The sequence below is a fragment of the Agelaius phoeniceus genome, chromosome 1 (assembly GCF_051311805.1).
Source record: "Agelaius phoeniceus isolate bAgePho1 chromosome 1, bAgePho1.hap1, whole genome shotgun sequence".
NCBI lineage: Eukaryota > Metazoa > Chordata > Aves > Passeriformes > Icteridae > Agelaius > Agelaius phoeniceus.
The window spans coordinates 37591762-37608123 of record NC_135265.1 but is presented as its reverse complement, the minus strand read 5'-3'; the positions used below and the strand labels follow the sequence as shown (position 1 = coordinate 37608123).

The 16362-nt window shown below is 39.7% G+C and overlaps 1 protein-coding gene across 1 annotated transcript in view; it reads right to left on the bottom strand.

The window, feature by feature from the left end:
- Nucleotides 1-15024, bottom strand: part of KCNH8 (potassium voltage-gated channel subfamily H member 8) — a 177065-nt gene extending 162041 nt beyond the window's left edge. The window contains exon 1 of the mRNA XM_054635368.2: nucleotides 14583-15024. Within this exon, the coding sequence (XP_054491343.2) occupies nucleotides 14583-14658 (76 nt within the window). The 5' untranslated portion in view covers nucleotides 14659-15024. The remainder of the gene's footprint in view (nucleotides 1-14582) is intronic.
- Nucleotides 15025-16362: the final 1338 nt, after the last annotated feature.

Below are 16362 nucleotides of genomic sequence, written 5' to 3'. Positions count from 1 at the left end.
AAGAAAAGCACCTTCCTGTACTCCATTCTGCAAATAACTTGAACCAGTTCAGCAAAAAAAAATAGTGCCACATTCACCATACCTTTCAGAGGTATTCAGTGCTAAAAAAAAACCTCCTGTCTAAAATAGCAAGAAGGACAAATAGCATATATTACTATCTTCTGAGCATTTCAACTGATTTATTTTCTCCCTCACAGCAATAGACTCAGAATTAATGCATCACATTTATTTCAGGTTACTGGAGCCAAAAAAGCCTTAAATTGGAAAGCTTCAATACAGAATCAGTTAGGTGTCTATTTCAGAGTGTTCTAAAGGGTGATATTTGAACTGCAATGGATTGCCCATGCTTGCTGAATCTGTCAAGGAAGTTTTAATGTACTGCTGCTTTTTGTAATAAACAGGACTTAAGTGGCTGTGTTTCCCGTACACCTCAGATTCTTCTCCCCATCTCCTCTCTTCTCTCCACTAAATCCCCAGCCTATTTTCAGCAATATTTATCAGGGAAGAAGAGATACAATAAGTTTTATAAAGCAGCCAGGAGAAAAATGACTCGTGCCCCAATTTCACAAAATTTCAGTGTCAGCTTGACTGTACTGGATTACAGAATATTCATATAGCAGCTCAACTGCAAGGGTAAACAAGGATTCTTTGGCACACAGATTCGTTTTTTACCCCTTTCATATATTTGCAAGAGCTGAAGAGATTTTTATCTCTGATACTTTAGCAAATATTAAATGATAGAATTTCTGCACTTTGTGAAATTAGGAAACAAAATTATTAATTAAAAACAAAGAGAAAAGGATTATCCAAAGTAATTTGCCAGCTATCCATTTGAATTGGTACCATTTTCACTGCATAATAAGGGTGACCAGTCCAGGGCTAGGGTCTAAAGGTTTTCATTTCTCATCACTGATTATATATTTAAGTTATGGAGAAAAACTTAGGCTTGTGCTGTCCTCACAAAACTGTTTGGAACCTGTGTATTATTTATGGAAATAAAACCTCCCAGTCCTTTCACAGTTAGCCTGGTGAACGAGGAAGCAACTAAGTGTCCCCACACTTCCAGGACAACTTTCTCACACTTTGCAAAAGAAATTTTCCAACCGATCTGAGCCGGGTCGAGAGCTGTCTTGGGAGAAAGTCAGGTTGAGTCACTGGTATCCAGCTGGAATGGAAGGAATTGGAAAAGATACTACATCGAAGAAGCAGCTAAGTGCACTTGGTTGAAGTGCTGGGAGATTCTGGTCTTGATGATTTAGAAAGCGGGAAAACATACTGTGACACCTTAGAGTATTCATAGTAGTTCTATTTTTACTTTCAGTAAATTGAAAACAAATTCAGCTGTCCCTCAGAAAATGCAGTTAATACCAGTAAAAGCCACTCTGTTTTCCATGCTTCCCAAAATGTGGTAGAACACAATATTGCAATCCTTAAGTTCTGAAATAAAAATATATCAATGTGCTAAAATACATAAATTTATTATTGCCACATTTTCAATGATGTAAGTTTGTTTGAGTTCCTCTTTTAGTTTGAGGCTTTTTTTTCCTTTTAAACATTTATGCAATTTGCTTTCTGATTTTGGTCTGAAAGCAACGTGAAAGCTGTGTCATTAGAACAACTTTTTGGAAAGTAGAGTACATTTTTAGAGGAACATTTTTTTCCTCCTGGACATTTAAAACCACATTTATATGAAAAGTTTTTGTCTTGCTGACTGCGCGTTAATGTTCTGAAAGATATGCACTGCAAGTAAAGATAGAATTGCTCTTTATAGGCGTGCTGTTTCATCATAGTGTAGGTTGTTACAAATCTCCTGTCATGAAAAATCCTCTTCATTTCTTCAAAGTCTGTGATTGAGACCATTATAAGATTAGAAAAAAGCGAGATATTTTCTGTTTCTAATGCAAGATGAGTTTCTGTGGCCTAGACTATCTAGTTCCATGCTTTGCTCCTTCCTGTTTGTCATCAGTACAGTCTAAGCCAAGTTTAACATTTCCGGCTGGTCTGGTCTTGTCAGGATGTCATTTTATAAGAGTAATTTTGGAAACACAGGAATGGAAATATGCTTCTCATGTGCAACAATGCATTCATATAAAGGAACTATGCTGGAAGGATTAAGGGTGTGAAACATGTCCCTTTCATGGCAAGAATAGGATAGATAAGGTGCAAGGGTGGTTTTTAGTGGTGAAAGTCTGGTATCTGCAACTCTCATAGTAATTTACACTTCTGAAAATAAGATACAGACTTCACTTTTTTTACTTCTCTATTTCTCTTCTGCTGTAGCTATTATGTTCTCTAGCACCATATTTTAACAACAGAAAAACCTAGATGCTACAAGAGATCTTGAAATTATTTTGGTCATCATGACATTTCTTGAGCAACAAAATGTGAAAGGTTACTGAAAATTACTTCTAAAGCTTAAAACTTGATAAAATTTCAGGACTGATCAAAAATTTCAGATAATTAAAAACTGAAAACTGAAGATTTTTTTTTTGCCTTCAGAAATATGTTTTGTTTTCTGTTATTACACCACATGTTTGATTTTAAGTGCAAGTATAAAATTCGTGTAGGAGCTATTGAGGATTTAACAAGTGTACAAACATATCCCTCAGTATGGAGCAGCAGTGCTACCAGAAAGAAATTAAACTTTTGTCGAAAATTTGATTTATTTCTGGGGACTATTTTACTTTCTTGATAATACAGAGAACAGCTCTTGACTCTTGCCTCACAATCCCAGCAGACAGGCCTGTGGAAGATCAGACAGTGCTGTAATTTGGACCCTTTCCTGTCAGGGGTCCACACTGTTTATGTAGATGCCAGCTCTGATACTTGATTTGTTATTCAAGGACTTATCTGGAAAATAGGTTCCCAGAACAAGAAAAGTATTGGTGCTTCCCTGCAGTAGAACAGCAAGCCCTGCAGCTAGACTGAGCCTGGCTGAAAGACATATCCAAATTTTCATCACCAGCCCCAGAGATATTCTGCATCATGTGGCCCAAGATGGCATTTTATTATGTGCCAAAGAATATACTGGTCTGTCAAAAAGGAAGGATTCCATTTTTTTGCACAGCCAAACTATTAGAACAATCACTGCATTATTTTGCTGCCACAAACTTTGCTTGCCAAGCCTGAAAAACCTATCAGGAAGCACCTGCTTTCAGGAGAAAACTCTTCTGTTATTACATTTAGTTTATTGTGCCATTCACAGAGCCTCCCTGGAAGCCATGAATTAGCCATGATAAATGAACACCAAAACATTCAAGTGCTGTGCAAACTGCTACAATACTCTAAGCATTAAAACAGATGAAATAAAATCACTGTTCTCAGCACAGCAATATGTCAAAATTTAATAGCTAGAAAAACAGCTACTATCAAACTAAGAAACAAGGACTCTTTCTCATTAACTTTGCTTTAGAAAAATAGTTCATTGAATAAATAGTTATGTACATCTTAATTAAATACAATCAATTTTATAGACTTTTGAGCATCCAAAAGATTAGAAGTCAATGCCTTCATTCTATAAATGTAAAAAACTTTCTTCTTCATTCTTGCTTTTCTTAGAAAGTCATACCATAACAGAGAATATGTAAAGTTGGCAGAAGATGTCTCATAACCTTTCATAGAGCACCTAGAGGCATTATTTTCAATGACAGTTCATATAAACTGACATATCAAGCATATCACGCTGGGGAAAAACCTAATAATATTCTCCCAATTAATTCTAACCTCTTAGCTTTACTTGTAATTATTTCACTCAGCTCCTAAAACTCAGCTTATTAAGATCCATCCATCATGGTGTGGGTCACACAGTATTTCTACTGTTGGGCTTCCTGGCCTTTGTCTTCCTTGTGAGAGGAAGTGAGAGGACCTTGCCTATAATGAACTCATGAAAGGGAAACCTGTTTTTAAATGAAGAATAAAGTGAAACTGCAAAATAATTACTATAATTCCAGATTATTTATTTATTAAATGACTTTTATTTCCCTGAACTTAGTCTGCTGCTTCCCTGGAAGAGACACTCATGTTTATCCCTTGTGAGAGTGCCAGTTGAACTATTTACCTGTACTTCACATCTGACTTATTGATGCATGAAGTGGCTGTTTCAATTTCCACCTTTTTCTTTGAGTGATCACACCTATTTATATAAAGTTATTGCTTCAGTAATTTCATATGTTCGAGATGAGATTGATACAATATCAGGTTGTGATTGTTTATGTTTAAAAAGCATACCCACAAAAAAACTCAGCAGAAATTAGCAACATTACAAAAATTCACTACAAAAGACACAAACAGAAGATCTGTAGCTCCCCTGACAGTTCAAGCAATCATTCCCAGGAGACACATACCAGCAGAAACATTAATAAATGAAGTGTTTATCCTATCTGAAGAATGATTTCTTCTGTAATTAAAGCAGTTTGTCATCATCCTATATGTTTCCCTATTTATAAGCTTATTTGAAATACTAAGTGTTGAAATGTCCAGATAGATAATTGCTTTTCTGAAGACACTGTTGGCATCAAAAGGAAGCACATTTTTGATGCATAACTGTCTTATTTGATGAGAACAAAAGCAGGGGGGGAAACTGCAATTCAGATAGCTCCAACTGTATGCAGGCAGCAAAGCCTCTGCATTTCTCCAAGAGTTACTGCTCCCACTATCTAATTTGATGATTAGCACTGAGTTGTAATTGGAACCAAAATCCCAAATCCCCATCTGGATCCTGCTCACAGCAGTACGAACACAGTTCCACACCTGCCTGTCTTATTTATATAAGACTCATGCCTGATGTGTTTAAATGTTGCAGCAATTTCCCCTGTCCATCCTGACTGTTGTTGATCAGTGCCTCTGCTGCAGGGATCGATCAGCAGCGTGGGGAAGCATTCGGTTCATCCAGAGCAATGCCTGCTGCTCACTCAGCAAACCCATCAGTCAATCCATCTCTGCTTCTTCACAGCTGCTCCCTCCTTTTTCCTTTCTTGGTCAAACATCACTTGTACACTTTACCACCCAGGACTATCCCTTACCTCTAAAATTCAATCACCACTGCAGTTCATTCTGTAAGTAAACTTTTTAAAAAAATAATCAATTTTGTGTTTAAGGTTGCTTATAATCTTAGGTTTTTAAAGGCTCTTGAAAGATAAGGGACTGCTTTTTCAAAATTCAGACATCACTTATGGCTACTCTCTACAGGTACAAAAATATGTTAATTAATAATTAACTGTAATTGCTAATGAATTTGAAGAAAACAAAAATCACTGATTCAGACAGGAAAATAGCAAGATTTTACAGGGAATTGAAAATAGTTGGATGCAAATATCCACCCTATCAGAATAAAATCTGGAAGTATGCTTTAACCTGTAAGTGTGTAAAGGAGGAATCGTGTCTGTGGTCCCACACTGCGCTGCAGTGAATTCACATGACTGATGTGGATGGCCAAGCCTCCCAACCCCCTTTCCTTAGGGAAAGTGCTCAGTGCAGTACAATGGAAGAGCATCACCTGCCTAATTCCATGCAGGAAGACCAGGCAGCAGATCCATGGACCATGCCTTGCTCTAACCACTCTCAGGTGCATGCTCTGCAAGGCATGTCAGATGTCAGCAGAGTCACTCTCCTGGCGAATCTAAACATCTCATACACATCAACTAAAAAAAATCCCAAACAAACCAACAACCAATACAATTATTCCTGTAAACATGCAAAGAGGTAGCAAAGACAGGCAGGATTTCTAATGCATCCTGGTTTCTGTTTCCAGTGCAGAAGCAACTCTTGAGCATGACTAAGAAGATAACATAGTCATAGTTCTGCTTCAAAGAGGGCCATTAAAACCATGCTTTAAAAATCACAAAGACTAATATACAGTAAGACCTTGAAAGGCCCCCAAAATATAGTGCATAACTGCACTATTCTCTCACCTTTTCCTCCCATGCTGTCACCCAATTATTACAGCACTGAAGCAGACACAACTTACAGCTATATATATTCCTCTGTAAATCAGTGATCCTGTTAATTTTCCTTAATCTTGGCAAATGCGTAGCTCAAGACCTTTCATTAATATTTATTACCTATTCTTTTCTACATTGAACTTTTAATTATTTAAATCACTAACATATAATTCTGTAACTACATGTTTTATGAGGTGCATTCTTCTTCCCACTGTTCTGGAAGTGAAAAAAATAAAATGTTAAGTCCAAATTCCAAACCTCAAGATCTTTTAACACAGTAAAGAGACAATCCAGTTTAATAAATGCAGTGAATATCTTATCATCTCACAAACATAATTCATACAGTAAAAAGAAAGATGTGGATTAAAATACCATGTATTTTGATTTCAACCATTAAAAAACACACAAAAAAGTAGAGAAAACAGCTTGTCAATGATACACTGTGATTATTATTTTGAAGGTTTTTTACTCTCCAAAGAGTCCTTTTGATCTTCCACAAAGAAGATTACTTTTGCAGAAAAAACATTTTCCTCTAAAACAATATAGCTTCTCTATTGTTTTTCCTATCAGTGTAAATTCCTAAACTAGATTGTGAGAAATTCCTAACTAAAAATGTAAGAAAAGGCAGAACTTATGCAAAAACACACTCATCACTTGTCCAGGAGTTATCTGACATTTAGAGGGGGAAAAAAAATAAAAATCAAGCTAATTGATTCCAAAGCAAATTTTCTCATTCTAAACATCAAATAAATAACACAAGGACCAGCTCAGAACTCTCATTCATTTCTTTGCAATAAGATGCCTAGTCACATATCATAACTATTGAGTGAGATGGAAGGCAAAAAGAAAAGGCCACCAAAAAAAGCTATAACAATGAATTTCAGGTCTTTTCAGCTCAGAATGAATCTTTCTTTATTTCCATAGGTTTAAAAAAGAGAAAAAAACAAAATAATCCTAGACTCCTAGTCATCAGACGTAAGGCCTGAGGAGGAAGCTAATTGAGTGCTGGCATACTGGAAGCTGTTTTCTCTTCAAAAGATCAACAGAGAAGACAACATATTTCTCCATAACACAATTGTCTTCAGCTGTCCCTGAAATGATTGACAGCCAGCATTAAGCTTTAGGGATGCTCAGACGATATTTAATGTCAAGTTCAACGTTGAATGCGCTTGTATTTTAAGAACAGCACCTGTTCCAAAGTCTTTGAATACTACTATCAGTCCCAGAAAACAGAAGGAGCCAGAAGCTCTTGGCAAGATAAAGCCCAAAAGAAGACTTTTTTTTTTTTTTTGCTGTTAAGGAAATCTCTCTCCTCTCTGAGATTTGAGAATGTTGTGTTTGTTTCTTTATCTTGCTGTGCCTCCCCTACCCCCACCCCCACTCCCTTCCCTTGCCACCCTTTCTTTTTTCCTTATTTCTTATTTATTTATTTTTAGATTGAGTGGGCAAGAAACAAAATTACTCTGTGAGCAGGTTATTCCTTACCTGCTTTTTCTTTTAGTCACTTTAACACAAGGTAAGATGAGCTTGCTTGTGATGATGCAAAACTGCTGTAGCAACTGTCTTTGTTAACCTTTTCCAGGCTACAGCACGTGTAATATATGTACCTTGTTTTCCTTCCAAAAATTCATTTGCTCAGACTAGTACTAGGAGCAGTGAATAATGTAAACCCCTATCTTGCCTGATTTATTTTAATATATTCATGTACATCTATTTGTTTACACCCCTACATGTGCTTGAGGCAGTGTTTTTGTTGCATTTCTACTCTTTAGAGCCCTGAAAAATACTCTGAGCACCTTTCTTTTACATCCAAAAACAACTGGGAATGCATATAGAATTGCTACCTACACAAACGAAATAAAAAATTGATAAAATAGAAGTTGAATGTACAAATGTAATGATAACAATAAGAGAAATCTGTTTCCAGGATAAATCTATTTACTCATTGAAATGCGTAGACCGAGAAAAAAGTAATATATGTCTGGGGAAGGGAATAAAGGGACATTTACAGAAACTCTCCAGTGGGAATCCAGATAATCTTCTATGGTTTAGAAACACTAAAATATTTCTTCCACTCACACAAAGTACACGTTCATTCAAATATATGTAACTTCAAATATACAGATTTGATTTGATCACTGCACTGTGAATCAGGTTTCTACCCAAAAACAATATAGAAGATAATATTCTTTTGTTACTCAGGAAAAAAATACCCCTTATTTAATGCATGCTTTCACGCTTAAATCTCAAATGCTTGCCTTGAATTCAAATACAGGGTTTATTTCTGAAGTAATGATGTGTGCTATTAGTCCAACTTTATATTTATAATACTAATCTAAGATCAGTGTGATTACTGAATTATATAGCCTCTGAATGGAGTAACTACAGAATTGTTATCCTGCCCTATTTCTGTCTAGCAAAAAATAGAGAACATTGCCCAGGAATTTGAATATATCAGTATTTTTTCTAGCAATAACATCGACTCTGAATAAAATATACAGTAATGACCATTTTTCATGGTTTTAAAGTGATTGCACATTAAAAATAATGCCTGAATACATTTTTGTTTTCTTGAATCAGATTCTTGGGACTAGAACTAAAAAATTAAGCAAAACATGGTCTTAAGATGCCTTGAAACCCTTCCATATTTCAGGTCCAATTTTAGCTCAAGCTAGAATCAGAAGTTACTCTAACTGCTGAAAGTGAAGAAAAACAGATAAACTGACCTCAAATTATGAAGTTCTACACCCCCAAAACTTGTGCCAAAAGAAGAGGAAAAGATCTTCCAGTTAGCTGCCTAATCTAGCCACTTGGTTACTTCCAGCAAAGAGCAACTATACAAAACAGGTTCCAGCATCCAATCCCTGGTTTATATTAAAAATCATATTTGCCTTTTTTAGTAATGGAGCTACAGGAAGGTGCAGTGCTGGTCACATCTTTCAGAGAAAAGTCAAGAGAGGCAAGGTCTGCTTTTTTGAGGCTCTGAGCTGACAACAGGCAATATTCTTTCCAGTGTTGACTGTATATTTTTCCAGTGACAAACGATTAATTCACAACACCACATTACTTACTTATTCAAGGATATGAGTAAAAGCACTAAACAATTCTGCATTAACATAGGAGCAAGAATAGAAGTATCTTTGGAAATTTCCCTCTGGCCAGCTCACCCCATCTCTATGACAAAGAATTTGACCAGCTTCCCTGCTCTTATTCCTTCAGAAGGACAGTTTGACAGACCACCAGATTTTCCACTGTCACTGCTTTGAAGTCTCTTTGAATTTGATCAGTGCTTATCACAGTTTGAGTCACCCTTCCTTGGTCACAGGATTTTACAGAATCTCAGAATCAACTCAGTTGGAAAATACCTCTGAGATCATCAAGTCCAACCTAGGACTGAACACCACCACGTTTACACCAAGTGCCATATCCAGTCTTTCCTTACACATGCAAGGATAGTGATAAATTTCTTTCTAAAGTGCAACCTAAGCTTCCCCTAGGACAGCTTGAGACTGTGTCCTCTCATCCCATCACTGGTTGCCTGGGAGAAGAGACCAATCCCCATCTGGCTACAGCCTCCTTTTAGGCAGTTGTAGAGAGTGATAAGGTCTCCCTGAGCCTCCTTTCCTCCTGGCTAAACAACCCCAGCTCCCTCAGCTGCTCCTCATAGGACATTCTCTCCAGACCCTTCACCAGCTTCATTGTCCTGCTCCATACCCACCCCAGCACCCCAATGTCCTTCCTGAACTGAGGGGCCCAGAACTGGACACTGTGTTTAAGGTACAGCCTCACCATTGCCATGTATGGTCTATGATCACTGCCCTGGTCCTCCTGGCCCCACAATTCCTAATACAGGCCAGGATGTCAGTGGCCTTCTTGGCCACCTGGGCACACGCTGGCTCATGTTCAGCCAGCTGTCATCCAGCACCCCAAGGGACTTTTCTGCTGGGCAGCTTTGCAGCCACCCTGCTCCCAGTGTGTAATTGGAGCATATTTTGTCTCTGTCAGGTGGAACATTCTGATCCTGGAGCCTGATGAAAAGCTTCCTCCCCCTGGAAACTCAGCTGTTGCTTCCCTACATCTGACATTGCTGCAATTCCTTGAGCCCGTTTTTGAGGGAGAACCCCCAGGCAGCCAAGAAGCACTTTAAGCACTTTTCTGCTTTTGAAGTTTTTGTGATACTATTAAGCAGCACATTGACTGGTGTAGAGAGGACAGGATTCACCCTGAATGAGAGAGAATTTGACAACAAAGTTGCAGAAAGTGTTAGTTCACTGGTTCAACTTAGCAGACATCACCAGTTTGTTTGTGAGACAGGAAGGCAAGTGCTGGGGGTAGCTGGGAAAGAGTGGGGGAGGAATCTGACCCTGCAATCTGGAAAGATCACTGCATACAAAGGCTTTCAACTCTCTACCAACTGACAATGATGCAAAAGAGACAACCTGGTTCTACCCACAGTGCCAGCAGAAGTGTGCTGACATCACTTTTGGTGTGCTTAAAACTGTAGGTTCTCGTCAGATGCTTTTCAATCATACCTCAAGGGTAACTAAAACAATCAGAAAACTGATTCCATTTTTCAGGAAGGAAAAAAAACCAAACAGTTATGAAAATTGCTGTTTAGGTGCAAAGATCCTTTTGTTAGTACTTAAGCACGACTTTAATTGGAAAATATATTTGAGTGTAGAAGTTGTTCAGCAAATAGAGAATTAACAAATTATCACCATTGACACCGAGCAAGAAGAAGTTTACTCAGCTTGATCTTCAGGTTGGATAGTGTAAAATTGTCAATAAGAATGTGAAGTACACACTTAATTTGGAATCTGATCACATATGACAGACAGGAGATAATTATAGAACTTCAGCTGTCATTTCATAGTATAACCGTACACAAAATTGTTGTTCTTTTTTAAATACAAATTAATAAGGCTATTTGCTGAATCTCTGTTAACTTTACTCCCTGAGAAAGTCTCACAAATTTCCAGAAACCACCACTTTGGTGCGTATTTAATCTATTAAAATAAATAAATAGTGCATGAAGAATATTTATGTATGTGTGTGTATATATATATATATATATATATATATGGAAACAATAGAACATAATTTCCTAACATGCAACTATTTCTGAATGCTTTGTCTAATCTAAATAGGGTTAAGAAGCAACAATATGCAAATTTTCCATTCAAAAGCTTGAAGTGTAATAACTCACTTCAGACATTCAGTTTCATAATATTTCGTGGTGGGGTTAATTATAGGCTTATATTTTCACACTTTAAAATGTTATTTTATCTCGAAAATATCAAAAGCAAAACAAAACTAAACCAACAAAAACCCCTAAACCCCACACCACTCATTTGAAATGCTTATGTTTGTTTTCCACATAGGCAATAAACACATTGTTAACAGAGGGGGCAAAAAGTCTTTGGATGACTTAGTGTTTACATTTTGGATAGAGAGGAAAACATTGTGAGAAACCATTAACTTAATTTAAGGTGTCAGGACCACAAAAGATATTTTTGAGTTGGAAGAAGGTGTCTGTATAACAGCACACAGGCAGAGCCAAGAGCTCTGCCATGGAAATCCAGAGAAGCAAACCTTTAATGCTGCTCTTCCACATGTGCAACACAGGTAATGGGAAATTTGCAGGAGATTTCTGCAATCTCCTGCACAGCTAATAGTAACCCCAAAATTTATCTAATTGCTTTCTTTAGCACATATTATTGGTTTTATATGTAAAGAAAACTGATGTGTAACATACTGAAAAAAAAATCTACTGGAGAATTCTGAGCAGCTGAAGCACCTGCCAAGAACTTGTTTTATATATTTTTTTGAGATATGCAGTATTTCATAGTGAAATTTTTAGACATAAGACACTGCAGTAGTATAGTTGAAAAAGATCTGTCAATGAAATTTTGAAAATTCCGTGCAAACCAAAGCATATTTTCTAATATTATCTGGAATCCCTTCTTGCACTTTTGCCCGGAATTAGAATTATCCCTCTTCTGGATTAAAGATGCATTGGTGGATTAGTCTATCACTGATGACAACATAATATATCCTTCCCAGAGGCTTAAACTGAAAAGAGGTCTGTTAACTACAGACTGTATTAGAACAACAGAAAAAAAAAAAAAAAAAGAAAAGAAAAAAAAGACATTGGACATGAGACAGTATTTTAACATTTAAATATCAGCATGTGGGAGGTCAAAGTTTGTGAAACATAACCTCAGGTTCAGTGTCATGTATCAATCCTACTCTTTGCACAGACTGTATCACCCATAAAACTAGTAAGGCATGGGACTGATTCCTACAAGGATTAGCCATGGGTACTACTTCTAGCTTTAGCCACCTGAGCAAGCTCAGGAATACCAGCCACACAGGTAATTTAAATGAAAAATAAATTGGTTTTAATTTTTCTACTTGATTGTCAGATATGTACACATGTTTTGAAAAATTGTGCTTTTTTATTTGAATTTTTTTTGGCCAGTTAAAGATGAATTAATTTTATATTTTAATTTGGCACTTCCAAAGCAACAAAGCAGGTGAGCTGTTTCTGAACTGAAATAATTTCTATTTCTGAAACTTTGCTTCAGATGACATGAAGCTGATTCATCACTTTAACGCTCTAAAGGAGATGTTACATTATTCTGTATTTTAAGAGACATGCCAGCAGTTTTCCATAGAGTAGTATCTTCCTGCAAAGTTTTTCAAGGTGTAAAACCACATAGTACATAGAACATCTTTCTGTGTGAACGCCCTGGAATATTTCACATGCCAATAGTCATACAATGACAACTTCTAGAACACATCTGTTTAATATTTAAACCAGATTCTGGAAAACTAACTAAAAAGAAATATTTCAATGACTCTAATAAATAGATAATGTGCTGTACTCTCTGGTGAACTTAAACACCTAATTACATTCTTTTTCAATTATATCCCAGGAAAAAAGCAGATGAGTTGTTAGCATTAAATTTCAATGTAAGATGCTGGGATCTGTTTTTTGTTTAAGAAAAGGTCAGTCCTTCACTTTATGAAAGTCACCAAAATTATTGTCTTAAAAAGGAGCTCAATATGGGTGTAGAATCCAGCTAAGAAAAGAGCTTTCTACCACACTCGCCTGTTGGTGTCACTGAGAAGATGGGGATTAGACATTTTTCTGGTGTTTTTATTAAATAGAGACCTGGATGTCGTCACTAATGTTGCTTGCTAAATTGAATCTTTGAAGAACAGTATAGAATATGTGAAGTGTTTGTGTGTACAGCTCACAGGCTGTGTGCTCCATCCTTTGAAAGGAAACCATTGTGAAGGGGGAGGGTCCTGAGCACAAAGAGGGGAAGGATTGCTTCTCTGGCAAATGGCAGTATCAGCAACAAAACTCTAATAAGAGCCACATGCTCCAATATGCAGTAAATAATACCCATACACTTTGTAGAAATAAAGGGTTGGAGGATGGGGGGAAAAGTCTTTGAGCTCTGTAGTCAAAGGAATTTAAAGGTACATCTAAGTAGTCTTACAAGAGATTGCTTTATAGTGAAGTATCAGTTACACACAACCCTGGATCATAATTATCTGTGTATCCTCAGACTAGCAGAGCAGTTATAATGCAGTTCTGTGCTTCTCTGCAATTGATCTCTGTGACTGCATCATTTTCTTGACGTTTTACAACTTGCTGATTCAGTAATCACACTTCAGCTGTCTTAATCACACAGTAATTGAACCATAGAGGGAATGCCAATAATCAAGAAGATACCAAACCAATTAGATAGCAATGTTTTCAGTCAAGAAACAGCTAACAGCAACTCAAATCCGAGTTTGTTTATTCTCCACTGTTGATGTCTAGATTTCTTAAAAGGGTATTAAAGGGAAGGCAGTCCATTTTCGCCCAAATCCGCTATCTCCCTGCTCCTTTTATTATGCGCGAGCCCCGTTAAAGCAGAAAGAAAAGTCAGGATACGGGCGGGTCCCCCCGCAGGGCCGGAGGGGGAGCACGCCAGCCGTGCCGGCGAAGGCAGCGCCCGGCCGGGGGAGCTGCCAGGCGCGGGAGGAGCGGAGCCGAGCCGGGCCGGGCCCCTCCCGGGCCGGGACCTGTCCGTGGTCCTGCAGCCGGGCCGCCACCGCTGCCACCGCCGCCGGGGGGCCCTCGGTCCCCGCCCGCCCGTCTCCACAACGCCCTGCAACAGCTGCTGCCACTGCTGAGCTCGACTCGCAGAAATTCAGCTTTTGGGGACATTTCGAACCCCCTCAAGGCTGGGGGTACTTAACAAAATAGATTCCTCAACCCTCCCAGCAAAGCCCTGCCCAGGCTCTGAGCGTGCCTTTCCCGGGCGGTCTCTCGGCTGCCCGGGGCGCGGGGAAGCCCCAGTGCAGCGCGCAACTTTCCCGCAGGGAGCCGGGCTTCAGCCCCTCCGAGCCCCCGCGCAGGGCATGGAAGGCGGAGGGGACCTGGCGCCCTCCTCGCCTGCAAAGCTGTGGAGAAGCCAGGCAGGAGAGAGAGGTTGGGAGCTCCCTCGCCTCGCCTTCCTCATTGCCGGCTTCTGGTACCAGGGAACCCCCGGGGGGCGGAGGGAAGAGGAAGCTCCCACCGTGCGCGCAATGCCCCCCGTGCATCCCCTTCTCCGGCAGTCCGGAGCCCCAGCCCGGACTCACGTGTGCCGTCAAACCGGGTGGCGATGGTGTCGAGGAAGGTGTTCTGGGGTGCCAATAATCCCTTCATAACCGGCATTTTTCCAGCGCGGTGCGAGGTTCCCCATCAAAGTTTGTCTCCGAGGGTGGCTCGAGAAGAAAGTGCAGAGGGCGCCCGGGGGAAGGTAGGGAGGGAGGAGGCGGAGGGATAGGGAGGAGAAGGAGGATGGGGATGCCGCCGCGCCGCCTCCGGCGCCGGGAGCCCCCCGCTCGTCAGCCCCGGCCCCGCACGGCGCTCCCGCCCCGGGACCGCGCACAGGTGCGGGGCCGCGCCCCCGGCCGGCAGCGCCCGCGCCCCCTCCCCGCACCCCTCCCAAGGCGAGGGGGAGGGGGGCGCCTGGGGAGAGCCGCCGTGAGGAAGGACGGGCTGGAGGAGAGCCGGGAGCCGGGGAAGAGCCACCTTTATCCACCTGTAGCGGAGCCGGGTGGGGCGGGGCAGCGCAGGGACCGGCGGCCCCCGGGGACTACGGAGCCTCCTCCGCCCCCGGCAGCCTCAGACACATTTCGGATCCAGCACCTGAGAAGGATCGCCGGCATCTCAGCTCACAGGGAGCCTGTTTTATGAGTAACAATATCGTAGGGTAAAGCACAGGCTCTTACTTTGCTACAAGAAACACCCTTGATAGGTAGCAAATGCTTCTGGAGATGCTTACTGGAGAGTGAGACTGGGACATGGATAATTCTCCACCAGTTGTGTGGCCCCAGACATTATTTGCATGGTTAGGCTATTTCATTTAAGGAATAGGCATTTTTCTGCGATTGTTATTGTATAACATTCTTCCCTGAAAAATTCCTGAAATATTTTTTTTCTGCCAGCCAAAGAGAGAATTAATACATATCCTAGCCCAGAAGGTCTATTGTGTAAATTCCAATAAATAAATATGGAACAATAGTAAGAAAGAAGTGGCATTCCACATTCAGATGAGTAACCTGCTCAGACTGGTACCATGGCTCTTTAAATGCTGCCAGTCAACTCTCCATAGTACAGTCATTTCACTTACTGTAGCAGCAATGGAAAAACTTCCCCATGTTCTTTCAGGATTAAAAGACCCTAGAGAAAAGAAGTGGGAGTACACTCCCTAATCTACCAAGTCACTGTGCAGAGGAAGCCTGTTGGGTTCTTGCTATTTTACAATACTGCTATTAGTATTTTTTGCTATTCCTGTTTATTTAGGATTCTCTCTTTCTCCACATGGTTAGAAGACTTTCATTCCCACTTTTTAGTATAAGCAGCACAGAGAGGTTACAAAAGAGAAAAAATGGTCTTTGTTTACAACAGATAAGAAACACAAAACCCCCCCAGAACCTCAGAAAATGCTGATACACAGGGTGTCTAGCACAATATAAAGCCTACACATGGTAACCTCACCTTGGCTCTGGAGAATGCAGCAGTATTTTGCTGAGATCGTGAATCTGTCTATTTGCCCTTGTACTAGCAGCCTTTCACAAACTAGGTGATATAGAGCTGCCAGATCAGTTTTCAGAAGTAGCACATGAACTGAGAGACTGCCTGTACAGTACTTTGAAATCTTCAAGATCTCAAAGTACTATCAGTTTCTTGCTACTTGATAATCTTCAAATTCATATCAGCCTTGTCCTTAAAGTATATAAGCAGCAGCCTTGCCCTAAAGTATACAATTTTTAATACCAGCAATTTTTAATTTTCATTATTATTCTCATATCTTCCAGTTCAATATAAGCAGAGTCACAAAATTAATTTCTATTTAAAATTTTCCATTTGGCC